Below are 13,930 nucleotides of genomic sequence, written 5' to 3' on the forward strand. Positions count from 1 at the left end.
GCCCTCCTCTCTCACCTGTGACCCTAAACCCTGCCTGAGGTCCACACTCTGTCGCAGACCATTTTATGAAATGTTTAATGTCTGCCAGCCTAGATGCTTGACGAGCACCAGATACTTGTCGAACGAATGGATGCGTGAATGTATTAGTTAATATCCAAAACCTTGTATTAAAACAATGTGTTTTCCCCCAAACCAAAGATGGTTATTTGTAACAAATAAAATCATCATGATACATACGTAAGGGAAAGAGACTAAAGATAATGACTTTTTCTGTTTCAGAAAAGGAAAGCAAGAAAGTAAAAGGACATAAGAAAAATGATTTATCTTATGCCCTATCACTGAGAATGCTGACCCCCAAATCATAAGGCCTTAATCCAGGGATTTATATTCATCTGGAATAATAAGAGACGCATTTTATATAACATATGAGGGAGACGTGGTCTGCCGCATCCCTAGCCAGCCTTCTCAATGTTACTCCACAGCCAGAGAGAGAATGGTTTCTTTATCCTGTAGACTCGCCACTTCCCGCAGCCACTAAGAGCCCTCCGGATCAGCCCAGGTCCCCAGTGAGGAGAAGGCAGTATCAGGAGAACAAGGAAAGTGATGCACATTGAACCACAGTCACTAAAACACTCTATGAGAGGAGGAACTGAGAGAGAAGGAGAAGGGGTGTGGGGAGCCCCGTGTGGGGGAGTCGACAGGAGATTCTGGAGGGAGCTTTGGGAAGCAGAGGCAAGGTGAGCTCTCGATGTGTAGTTTGGGGCTGTAGAATGGATCTCCTTAATTATTTTTCAATGATGCAAGTAACAAATGGAATTCCTTTTCAAGTACTATTGCCTACGATTAATTGTTCTTTGAAGGAGAGACTGTGCCCATGGGATACTGGATTACGGGTGACTTTCACACAGAGTAGAAAGCTACTGTCCAGGATTTCAGGCCTAAGCTTCACAACTAGCTCCACCCAGATTAAAATCATCCTTTAAGGGCTTCCCTGGTGGCGCAGTGGTTGCGAGTCCACCTGCCGATGCAGGGGATATGGGTTCGTGCCCCGGTCCGGGAAGATCCCACGTGCCGCGGAGCAGCTGGGCCCGTGAGCCATGGCCGCTGAGCCTGCGCGTCCGGAGCCTGTGCTCCGCCACGGGAGGGACCACAACAATGAGAGGCCCGCGTACCGGAAAAAAAAAAAAATCATCCTTTTAGATCCTAATCAGGGGCACATTTACCGCTGCTCCCTCTCCATGGTGTAAAGTGGCGGAGTCCAACTAGGCGCAAGTGTTCTCATTCGCATACTCCAACGACAAAGGCAGAGAAATATTGTAGAAATAACACTGAACGTGCAATGACAACTGCAGAGACATTGTCAAGATTAGAAATTCACGTTTGAAGCAGAAAGCTAGATTTACACAGCATTTTGTCAGTTCACTAAATCAAATAAAATTTTTCAAAGGAACCATCCTCGTGGCACTGCAAACTTAAAATGAACTCTTCTCCACTCTCAGGCAAACAAGCAGTTTGAACATCTGCATGCAATTTCACTCCCTGACAGAGCCATTAAAATGATAGCAAAAGGTTTTTTTAAATTCTGGGAAAACAAAAAAGGGAACAATAAGAAATGTTTGGAAGCTCTAAAAGTGAGAGGGGGCAGTGGTGGCTGCCCTTACGGGCCCACACACCCGGAGGATCCTGGCCAGCACTGGGGAAGTGGGAACCAACTGGTTTACAGCTGGAAATCCTAAAGGCCTGGGACCCAGCAGCTCCAGACGCCCCGTGGGGTAGACACATGGCACCTATGAGGGCCGTCTGTTCATGAAGTCATCAGACCCTAGATTCCCTCCCCACCCCGTTGCCCTGGTTGACCCACCTCCTCTCCCAGAGGTGACCAGTGGGTCCTCTTGGTGGGAGAGACACAGCTGAAGGAAGTGATGCCAAAGTGAACTCAGGGAAATCAGGTGAAAATATGGGCTCCCCGCCAGCCCCCAGAGTCCTGGCAGCCAGTCCTCTGCCTACCAACAGGGGATGGGAGGATGTTTCCTGACCCATGTGGCCAGCCCAGGAGGAAAGTCTCACCAACAAAATGGCCCAGCAAGATCACTCTAAAGGGGAACTCAAAGTTACCAAGCCCACTGGTGTTCCACTTAGTTCCCCCAACCCCATCGGTGTCCCACTTAAAAGACAAGAATATGCTGCTTTCATGGAAGTAGAACAAAATACTGTTAAAGAAGAAGAGAAAGGAAAGGAGGGAAAGACTCAGAAAACACGTGTGGTGTTGTGCATGGTGTGTAGTGTGTGTGTGGTGTATGTGTGGTGTGGTGTATGTGTGGTGTGGTGTTTGTGTGTGTGGTGTGTGTGTGTGTTCTCTCAGTGGCTGCCCTGCACAAGCACACAATCAGCAACATGTTTTCTCAAGTGAAATTGCTGAGGAGAGACCTCCCGGGGTTTGCACGTGGTTCTTGCACAGAAGTGAGTGGCTGGACATCCTCAGCCTGCAGCGAATACTGCCGACTTATCAGGCAGCCTGGGCATGAGAAAAGATGCCACAGTTATGGGCTCAGTGTAATGATCTCAACAAATTTAGTACATAGACACCTCTTATAGCAGCGCTTCTCTAAAATCAGTGCACACACGGACACCCGGGAATCCTGATGGAATGCAGGGTTAGGGTGGGGCCACAGCTGTGGTCTGAGTGTGCTCCTAAAATTCACATGTTAAATTCCTAACCTCCAATGTGATGATACTTTGAGGTGGGCCTTTGGGAGGTGATTAGGGTTAGACAAGGTCATGAGGATGGGCCCCCCCCAATGGGATTAGTGCCTTTATAAAAAGAGACGTCAGAGCTCTCTCTGCACAGGAGGACACAGTGAGAAGCCAGCTGTCTGGAAGCAGGAAGACAGCCCCCACCAGCAACCAACCACACAGCACCTTGGTCTTGGACATCAGCCTCCAGAACTGTGAGAAATAACTGTCAGTGTATTTTGTTGTGGCGGCCAGAGCTGACCACGACAGCCAGGATGCTATATTTCTCATTCTCTCCAACCCATACTTATTGTTGTCAACAACCATACTGCTGCTGGTGGTCCAGGACAACACAAGGGTCTTCAGGTTGTAGGATAAAGATGGGAATCAATGAGTACTCACAGGGAAAGTACTGGTGGGTGACTTTAGTGGGACACACACATGTAGCACAGCATCGACAGTGGCTTTACCTCTGGATGATAGGATATTCCCCTGTTTTTTCCACAGTGAGCATGTTTTGCTATTGTAATACAGTGGCCAAAGGCACTTGTAGAAATAGCAAACAGCTCCATAGTTCTCTGATAGAAAGCTGGATATACTTTGCCTGGAGAAAAATTAACTGTTAGGGGTGTTACAATAGTAAAAATATATATATCTTCTGGTAACAATAATACCGTAAAGGACACATTACCCTCCCAGCTGAGCCACACCCTCGGGGAGGAGGCATGTGCCCCGCAGCGTTGGTGCAGCTGTGGGGTAGCCTCTGTCTGGGACCGCTCTCTCCCTTCAGGTGCCAAATGACCACAAATGCAACTCTGTGCAGCTCCCAAGCCCACAGCAGCATGCTGCTCCAGCCCCCGGGGTCAGCATGCTGCTTGGGCTCCCTCATGGCAGCTAATGAGCATGTTTACCCGGAGGGACATATCTCTACTTTTTAAGAAGTCTGGTTGTGGTTAACACACACACACGTGCACACATGGTTTGTGGACTTCACACCTGCAAGAGGTGCCCACTCATCCCTAAGAATGTGTGATTAAAAATACCATAATCAGATCTTAAATGTTTTCATCACAAAAAAGCAATGGTAACGCGATGTGATGTGATGAAGAGGGTAGCTAACACTGTGGTTCTGGGGAAAATACCATAATTAAGTGAATATACCATCTCTTGTTTTGGGAAGAAAACTGCATTTTTACACTTTATTTCTGGGGCAAATAATGACCAGGTTAGCTCCATCAAATATATCCTTAGTCAACCCATGGACCCCAATGACACCGGGTCACAGTCTCAGTGAAGAGAACTTGACTGATGGGGGGTTGGAGGGAGATCAAAGTGACTGCGCCATGGAGTCCCCAGCCCTGCTCTAATTAAGCCAACAATGTGGTCTCACCCTCATGGACTCAGGTCTCATGTTCCGGGTTTAGCAGAGCAACCAGAGGCCTTCTTGACTTTTTGCCTAGCACTGCTCCACAGAGGACCTCGTTAGGGAAACATGGGGATTCCTGCATCCTACAAGGGACAGCTTTGCTCCAAATTCCCAGCTGAGGGACCCAGAAGGCCAAGTGGGTCAGCAGATGGGTACCAGGATAAAGGTGGCTGCCTGGTATTTCACGATTCCAATTGTGTGGATGAGAATGCTGCTGGCTGTCTCCAGCAGGCTGGCCAGCGAGAGGAGAGGCTCAGGAGCTTGTAACTGGCACTGCACACATATCTTGCTATCAGCAAAGATATACACTACTATATATAAAATAGATAACCAACAAGGACCTACTGTATAGCACAGGGAACTCTACTCAATATCTTGTAATAACCTATAATGGAAGCGAATGTTAAAAAAAGAATATGTATATGTATAGTTGTATAGTTATATATTGAATATATATGTATAACTGAATCACTTTGTTGTACACCTGAAACTAACACAACACTGTAAATCAACTACATTTCAATAAAAATTAAAAAGAAAAAAAGATTATGTGTGAACTTTTTTTTTTTTTTTTTTTTTTTTTTAAGTTTATTTATTTATTTTTTTAATTAGTTTCTGCTTTATAACAAAGTGAATCAGTCATACATATACATCTGTTCCCACATCCCTTCCCTCATGCATCTCCCTCCCTCCCACCCTCCCCATCCCACCCCTCCAGGTATGTGTGAACTTTTGTTTACCTGGATCAATCAGCATCTTTTAGAAGATGTGGAGGTTTGATCTTGAAGATGTGTCTATGCAGCCTTGAAATTTTCTTTTCTTTCTAAGATACTGTGAAAAGAAAACAAAGAGAAGAAAAAAATCCCAAAAGACTCATAATTAAAAACTATCAAAAGAGTCATGTACCAAAATGTTCATTGCACCTCTATTTACAATAGCCAGGACATGGAAGCAACCTAAGTGTCCATCAACAGATGAATGGATAAAGAAGATGTGGCACATATATACAATGGAATATTACTCAGCCATAAAAAGGAACGAAACTGAGTTATTTGTAATGAGGTGGATGGACCTAGAGACTGTTATACAGAGTGAAGTAAGTCAGAAAGGGAAAAACAAATACCGTATGCTAACACATATATATGGAACCTAAAAAAAAAAAGAAAAGAAATGGTAAGAAGAACGTAGGGGCAAGATGGGAATAAAGATGCAGACCTACTAGAGAATGGCCTTGAGGACATGAGGAGGGGGAAGGGTAAGCTGGGGCAAAGTGAGAGAGTGGCATGGACATATATACACTACCAAACGTAAAACAGATAGCTAGTGGGAAGCAGCCGCATAGCACAGGGAGATCAGCTCGGTGCTTTGTGACCATCTAGAAGGGTGGGATAGGGAGGGTGGGAGGGAGAGAGATGCAAGAGGGAAGAGATATGGGGACATATGTATATGTATAACTGATTCACTTTGTTATAAAGCAGAAACTAACACACCATTGTAAAGCAATTATACTCCAATAAATATGTTAAAAAATAAAATAAAATAATAAAAAAAACTATCCTCTTTGAAAAACCGAACAAAGTGTTTGAGAATGGTATTTCTCGAGTGCTTCACTTTCCTCGTAAGGGCACTTGGTTTGCCACGAAAAAGAAGGAAATCAGAGGGCTCCAGGTGGAAATAGGTTTGTTTACTAGAGCAAATAGATTCTGCAAACTTTAGTAATAAATATACTTGTGAAAGCATATCATTAAAGTAAAGGCATCTCCAGAAAATGTATCACTAAATATGCTATTTCACCTGAAGAGCCTGTATAAATACATATTTTGCATAGATTTCCAATAGCTCAATGTGAACACACTTAAGCTCATGTGAAGAAAGCTATGATAAGAATAATAAAAATAACTACAAACAAGGCTACAGGGAGGGCATTCCCTGAGCAATATTTTCTTTCCATCACAGCTGAGTGCTTCTGCTCTGAAAGAAACCACCAGCATCGAGAAAGGAAACAGGATGCTCCTCTCCTCTGTCATGTTCACGCTGCAGTAACAGGAGTGACACACACCTGTCCAGGTCCCCGGAGATCCCCCCAGCTCAACCGGAGAAATTCTGGAAGATGTCAGCTGCCTCCACCCAGTTCTGGAAGCAGGCCAGCCCCCGCTCGCGGATCTGCTTCCGCCCTTTGTCAGTGATGACGTCCCCGCTCGGTTTCACGATCACAAGCCTGGGGATGGCCGTGATGTGGTACCTGGTCCTCAGCTCACTGTGGGAGAGAAGAGGGCGACCCAGGGTCAGCGTGGGACAGGCCAGGCTGCTGCACGTCTGCAGGGACCAGCACTTCCCCAGTGCCAGCTGAGCCTGCCAAGCCTTAGACCCCAGCCTGCCTGGTGAGCCCTCCCACTGGGCTGAGGATTCCTTTGGGCTCTTTTCTTCTTGCTGCTAGCTGGGTCCAAGACAGTGCTGTCGCAGAGGAATGTCAGCAGTGACGGGACTGCTCAGCATCTGTGCTGCCCAATGTCACGGCCACAGCCACATGTGACCACAGAGCACTTGGAGTCTGGCTGGTGAGCCTGAGGAACTGAATTTTGGGTTTTAGTTAATTTTATGTATGTATGTATGTATGTATGTATGTATGTATGTATGTATGTATGTATGTATGTATGTATTGGCTGCCCTAAGCGGCTTGTGGGATCTTCGTTTCCTGACCAGGGATTGAACCCCGGGCCACGGAAGTGAAAACACTGAGTCATAACCACTGGACTGCCAGGAAATTCCCTGTTTTAGTCAGTTTTAAATGTAAGTAGCCACATGTGTCTAGTGGCTGCCAAATTGCACAGTGAAGTTTTAAACCCACAAATAACCCAATAAATTTGTATCCCTTCTACATCTCAGGAGGTTTAAATACATCAGGTACGTTTAATAGCAAAAGTTAAAATTCCATGAGTTCTAGATAAATACAAAGGCTTACTAGACTTTCTGCCTTACAGATTCAAGGACACACTGATTAACATTATGGGTGAAACATTTTACTGTCACATGTAACCCCTTGAGTGACCATTTCACAAAATTATTTGTATTCATTTGAGGAAAGGAGCTTCTGCCTTCTTAGTTTGGCAAGTCTCCCCATAACCTTCACAGGGATTAGTACCCTCAAGACAGGACAGCTGGGTGAAAATCCCCGTCCTGTTACCACAGCCAGCTTGCCAGGGCCTCACATTAACTGCAGTCTGATTTCCCTCATCTGTCGCCCTCAGGGTTGTAAAACTGAGTGGAAGGAAAAATGCACTTGAGACCCTCCTGTTACTAAATCTTCCCCGTGACGCCTCCATCAGGCCCTTCCTGCTGCTTTCCAGTATCCAAGGCCAAGACAAATCTTAATTCAAGCAGGAAAAAAAACACAGTACCAACACCCAATGGAGAGAAAATATGCCTTGTTTTCAAACATCTAGGAAATGGTGACAAAACCAGTCATGTTCTCGGTCATAAAGGGATCTTAATATATTTCAAATAATCAGTGATACACAGTCCACTTAACGACATAATGGAATTGGAAACCAATAAGCAATAATTTTTGGAATCAGTTAAAAACTAAATAACCATATATTATATATGAAATCATAACACCCATATACTATAGGTTCCAAGCTATAGATACAATTAGATACAGAGAGTTATGTGTTACACCCTTTTTGCACAGGCTCCGGACACGGAGGCTCAGCGGCTGTGGCTCACGGGCCCAGCTGCTCCGCGGCATGTGGGATCTTCCCGGACCGGGGCACTAACCCGTGTCCCCTGCATCAGCAGGTGGACTCTCAACCACTGCGCCACCAGGGAAGCCCCTGTGTTACACACTCTTATCCAAAATTAAAAGGCCTCTATATAGATGAGTTCTGCATTTCATTCAAGAAGCTAGAAAAACAATGATGAAGCAATTACAAGGGAAGTAGAAAGAAGGCAAAAGAAGATTGAGGACAGAAATCACTGGACAAGGAAATGAATCAACATGGGGTGAGCAACAAAGCCAAACCTGATTCTTAGACTAAAAAACAGAGAAAAGCTCTACCAAGACTGAGAAGGGAAAAGAGACGACACGGGGCTATCAGGAGCCAGGTGGGGCTTTGAGGTGCGAGAAGGAGGTGTGAAGACAGTTCATTGCTCCAGCTTCTTTTCAAAGAGGCACCCAGGGCTTCCCTGGTGGCGCAGTGGTTGAGAGTCCGCCTGCCGATGCAGGGGACACGGGTTCGTGCCCCGGTCCGGGAAGATCCCACATGCCGTGGAGCGGCTGGGCCCGTGAGCCATGGCCGCTGAGCCTGCGCGTCTGGAGCCTGTGCTCCGCAACAGGAGAGGCCACAACAGTGAGAGGCCCACGTACCGCAAAAAAAAAAAAAAAGAGTCACCCAATGTGGGTCCTCAAATCCCCACCCTGGCAGCCTCTGCCTGGGGACAGCTGTAACCTTGAAACCATATGGGAAGGACACATAACAACCCTCCTCCCCCGAAGTCATCTCCATCTCCTCTGGGCACTGTGTCCAGAGAGAATAGACCAAGCCTCAGAAAGGAAAGAGCCTTGTTGCTGGGCAGAATGAAGTGATAACTCTGAGAATTTTAACCATTTCGGGGAAATCTGAGAGCTCATTTCCCCCTCGCTCTGTGTGCAGTTGCCGCATTGGCTCCCTCCCTCCACCTAAAGCAGCACATCCTTATCCCTGGCACAACTGCTTCTGGGTTGCCATGGCAACTTCTGTCTCCAGTCTCTTTCCGTCTCAGCCACCGGCAGACCATTACCGAGCAAATCTCTCTAGTTGCTCCGAGCATCCATCAAACAAGTGCCCTGCAGGCGCCAAGCACTGAACAATGTCTGGTCTAACATTAGAGACTACAGAGACATGCCCCCCCCACCAGACACGTACCCTTAGCACAGGGGTGGCACTGGCTCGAGCTATGGAGGGCATAGGCCTTTGGGGCCAGACATGCTCCCGGTGTCCCCAGGGGCACAAAGGAGGAGCTACTAGGCAGAGAAGCAGGGGCTCCAGGGTTGGAGGATGCAGCACATGTAGGACCTGTGGAGGTGGAAACGTGTGTGGAGTACTCTGGAACATCAGTTTTCCAGTCTGGCAGAACACAGGTGGAAAGGGAAGAAAACAAGGCGATCGAGGGTCAAATGCTGGAGGGCAGTGTGCGAGACACGGACTGAGTGGGTCTCGCATGCCAGGCAGCAAATGACAGAAATTCCTGCTGGCAAAGTCAGAAGCTGTTACTTGGCTCTTGGGCCCATAACAAAGGGAAGGAAGGCAGGACAGAACCTGGTCTTCGATGCTGTCCCCCCTCTCAGGCCTCTTGCCTACCTGCACACAGGCATCTGGTCGGGACCTGAGAGCCCGCCCTTGGCCCGTGCTGCCCCTAGCTGTAGGGATGTCAGTAAACATCTGCCTCTCTAGGCCAGGTCTCGTATGCCGGCTGCACTGGACAGCCAAGATCCACGCGACCTTGAGGACAGGTGAGTGGCTCTAAGCATTCTCTTCCTGCAGGTGCATCTGCAGCAGCACCTCCAGCCACGCCTGGGGTAACCCCAGGCGGGAGGGGGTGTGTGTGGGTTCTGTGGTGATCTATCTCCTCCTGAGCCTCAGGCTGATCAGCAGAAATCCAGTGGACAGCAGATGACGTGCTTTGGCCTCTGAGGGAAGACAGCCTGGGGTCCTTCACCATGACTGGTTGGTGATGACGGTTCTGGACCCATCTTCTCACAGCACCAAGCAGATGCCGTGCTCTGCACGAATTAAGAACTTCCGAAAAGGCCTCCTGGAGGCTTCCTACATTCTTTAGTTCTCCTTGGTGGCAGCTATTTCCATTTTTGCTCATGATCTGATTCCAAAATGCAGGCTGGGATGAACAGAATTTAGGGCCTAGCTCCTAGAATTTCCCATAAAATACCGCATTTCCTAACTTATAAATTGCAATGACAGGATTAACAAAGTTCATTCTGGAAAGGGGGAGGCGCAAGGAGCTAACTTCCCCCCCAAAGAAACGCCCCCTCCAGATTCCTCCAAGGTCAGGCTGGCCAGCCTGAGCTGGCGGAGTGCAGCTGCCTGTGCCCTGAACAGCTCAGCACCTGTAGTGGACTGAATGGGCCTTGACCAGATAAGGCTTCCCTCCGGGAAGCGGAGGGAGCACGGCAACCCCCCGCACCCCACTCCTAGCAAGGTTGTGCTGAGGCTCAGTGTCCCCTGGGAGAGGAAGTTGTAGCCGAAAGGACAGGATCCAGAGCCAGGAGTACCAGTCCCTATTCCTCAAAACCGTGAAATGGGCAACAGACACAAAGTCCTGGTACACAACCACTAGATGTGAAGGTATATGAATCCTTCTGCCAAGTAAATCACAGGCATTTGGATTTATCATCGAAGACTTTCCTAATCCTGCTGTGAGTGAGGCCTCAGGAAGCAGGCACCCCCCCCACCCCCACCAGCGAGGGCCTGGGTCTCACCTCTTCCTCGGCATCACCAAAAGCATGTGCTGGGGGAAAATGACTCCTCCAGGGAACTTTCCAAAGTTAGCTTCCATTTTTAATTGTCCAGAAGGAAAGCCATCTCAGAATAATTAATTTGGTGGTGGTGGGGGGGAATGCCACAACTGAATATTAATCCCCAGAGAAATGCAACACATGCTATAAAACAAAACCCAGAAATTCACCTCCATAAGGGACGGTGGTGTAATGTACTTTGTGAAGAGCAATCAACCTACATGTGGACCTTTACACCAGAGGAGACCCCCAACATGCCAGACAGTCGGTGCCTGTGCCCCATTCCTCTCTGCAAATCCTCCACAAAGTCCTCCCCCTCTCCTCCCCTCCCCCTCCCCTTCCCCCCTCCCCCTCCCCCCTCCCCTCTCCTCCCCTCCCCCTCCCCTTCCCCCCTCCCCCTCCCCCCTCCCCCTCCCCCCTCCCCCTCCCCCTCCCCCCTCCCCCAGCCCTCCCTCCCTCATCCTCCCTTTTTTTAAAAAAAAATTTATTTTATTTATTTATTTTTGGCTGCTGGGTCTTCGTTGCTGCGTGTGGGCTTTCTCTAGTTCCGGCGAGTGGAAGCTACTCTTCGTTGCGGTGCAGGCTTCCCATTGTGGTGGCTTGTCTTGTTGCGGAGCACGGGCTTCAGTAGTTGTGGTACATGGGCTCAGTAGTTGTGGCTCACGGGCTCTAGAGCACAGGCTCAGTAGTTGTGGAGCACGGGCTTAGATGCTCCGCGGCATGTGGGATCTTCCCGGACCAGGGCTCGAACCCGTGTCCCCTACATTGGCAGGCAGATTCTTAACCACTGCGCCATCAGGGAAGCCCCCACATCCTTCCTTTTCCTCCTCCTTCTTCCCCCTCCCAGGTCCTACCACCTCCCTCCACTTCTCCCTCCTCCTCTCCATGGAGTTCATTGACCACAGCCAATAGAGCACTAGGGTCGATTTCCAGTTTGCTCACAAACTCTGAAATCCAGCGGAGCTGAGGTTCCCTGCCATGTTACATCTTTTCTAAAGCAAGGGTGGGGCAAGATCCCTTCAGAGAGCAAGGATTTTTGTCACCTCTGACAGGTCTCCTCAAGAGTCCAGAAACCTGCTTCTTTCTACAGTTATAGGAGCAGGAGACATCTTAATGAAATTTCAGTCACTGCCAGTAAAAATGAAACTGCAACGTGGCCTAGCACTAAGTTCCTCCAGCCCTTGAGTCCTGACCCTTCCCCCGCAGCACCTGGCCCCCAGTCCCGTACTACAGGCCCACAGCAGTCAAACCATGGTCTCCAGTTCTGACCTGAGCGGCCTTTCTGGGTCTCCCTCTTCCGCTCTCCAGATAAGGGGCGGTGTCTTCCCTGCGCTGTAGGATGGGGCGTCCCCGGGCTGTGATTTACCAGAGCGGGCTTCCTGGACCGCAGCATCAGCATCACCAGAACTCCTTATAAATTCAGATTCCCGGAGCCTCAGACCCACTGAGTCAGAGGCTAGAGTAGGCCACTGCCCAGGCTCACCAAGCGCCCATGGTGATGCAGATGCTCCCTGTCAGCCAAGTGCAAGAGTCTCCCTGGGAAGCCGAAGCACAGACTACGATGTAGCTGAGAGAGGCTCGAACGGGTTGGGGTGGGGATGGGGTTATCAACGAGCTCCCGACAGGGCTTCCCTGGTGGCACAGTGGTTGAGAGTCCGCCAGTCGATGCACGGGGACGCGGGTTCGTGCCCGGGTCCGGGAAGATCCCACATGCCGCGGAGCGGCTGGGCCCGTGAGCCATGGCCGCTGAGCCTGCGCGTCCGGAGCCTGTGCTCCGCAACGGGAGAGGCCACAACAGTGAGAGGCCGGCGTACCGCAAAAAAATAAATAAATAAAAATAAATAAAACCAAGAGTTCCCGACAGCTGGGAGAAGCACAGGGATGAGGGATTGGGATGGGGGTTGGGGGCGCGCCCAACAACTCCCAGAACCCCCAAACCGTCCCCACTCATGCCGGTAGGGGTCGTGGAAGAGCAGCGCCAGCCAGGCACCTCCCGCATGAAGTCCAGCATCTCCTGAGCGCTGCCGTCGGCGGACACGAAGACCACCTCGAAGGGCGCGGACGGCCGCGCCTGGTCCACTAGCTCCGCGTAGAAGTCAGAGAGCAGCGGCGTGAAATCGCGGCTGGGCGCGCACCGGCCCGCGGCGAAGTACAGCGCCACCACCTTGCTCTGCAGCGCCGCCTCGGCCTCCACCCACATGCCGTCGTAGGTCACCAGGCGCCGCCCGCCCAGCACGTCCACCATGGCCGGGAGCCGGGACAGCTGCGGCGGGAGGACACCTGAGGCGGGAGGACACCTGCCGGGAGACGTGGGGCGGTGAGCCGGAGCGCACGGACACCTGCGGGAAAACGAGGCGGAGGAGGGGGCGGCAGTGAGCGCAGGTGGCTGATCACCTGCAGGCGGACGGTCACCTGCGGTCACCGTCCGCCTGCAGCCAGCCGAAGGGACTGGCTGGCTCCCTTCGCACAGCCGGGCACCCGGACCTTGGCACGGGCCTGAGCCTCGGCCTCCGGCTGGAGTAGGGGCGTCCGTACTGGGGAGAGGGGGGTACACTCACAGACAGCCGCGACCCCAGACGCAGCGGCCGCAGCAGCAGCACACACAGCACCCGCCTCCAGGGAGCCGAGGGGCCCCGCCCCCGCCCCTCCTGCCCCCGCGTCCCGCCCCAAAACCCTCCTCTGCAGCCCCCTTCACCTCCCACCCACCTGCGCAGCTCTCGGTCGCGCGCGGCAAGCCTTCTCCGCCCTCCCGGCGACGCACTCTTCTCCCCCCTCTCCCATGCCCTCCCCCTCCGCACTTCCCCTGAGCCCCGCCTGTCGCACCCTCGCCCCAGGTCCCGCTGGCGCTCGCCCCACCCCGCGCTCGGTCGCTCCCCGCCTGCCCCAGGGGTCCCGGCGACCCGCGCGGGAGGGTTCCACCTTTAGGGGGTAGGGACCCGGCGTTGGGGACACCTAGGCCCTGTTCGGGTTTGCCCCGAAGTACGGCTCTCGGACTGGGAGGGTCCCTGCAAGAAACTGGAGGCGGTTCTTAAAGAATGTTTTATTCCGAGAACCAGAGTATTACTGTGCCCGGCCCTGGGATCCAACAGCGAGCAAAAATAGTTTCAACTCCCTGCCCGGAATGGGTGAGGCACTCGCGCGGGGCGCAGAATTCAAGGGAGTTTGCGCCAAAAACCCAGTGATCAAGATAAATAGTATTCTGATGCAATATTTTAAGTGTTCAAAATTAATGCAAAAAAAAAAGTGGTGAACAATACATC

General features: G+C 50.7%; 1 protein-coding gene across 1 annotated transcript; it reads right to left on the reverse strand.

Annotated features, from left to right (window-relative positions):
• Nucleotides 1-6,247: 6,247 nt before the first annotated feature.
• On the reverse strand, nucleotides 6,248-12,915 carry NXNL2 (nucleoredoxin like 2; the record flags this gene model as incomplete). Its single annotated transcript, XM_081237276.1, is given in 3 exon segments — nucleotides 6,248-6,416; nucleotides 12,618-12,663; nucleotides 12,666-12,915. Coding segments are annotated over 3 exon segments (465 nt in total).
• Between the last annotated feature and the right edge of the window lie 1,015 nt (nucleotides 12,916-13,930).

Source organism: Mesoplodon bidens, assembly GCF_964165515.1.
Source record: "Mesoplodon bidens genome assembly, chromosome: 6".
Lineage (NCBI taxonomy): Eukaryota > Metazoa > Chordata > Mammalia > Artiodactyla > Ziphiidae > Mesoplodon > Mesoplodon bidens.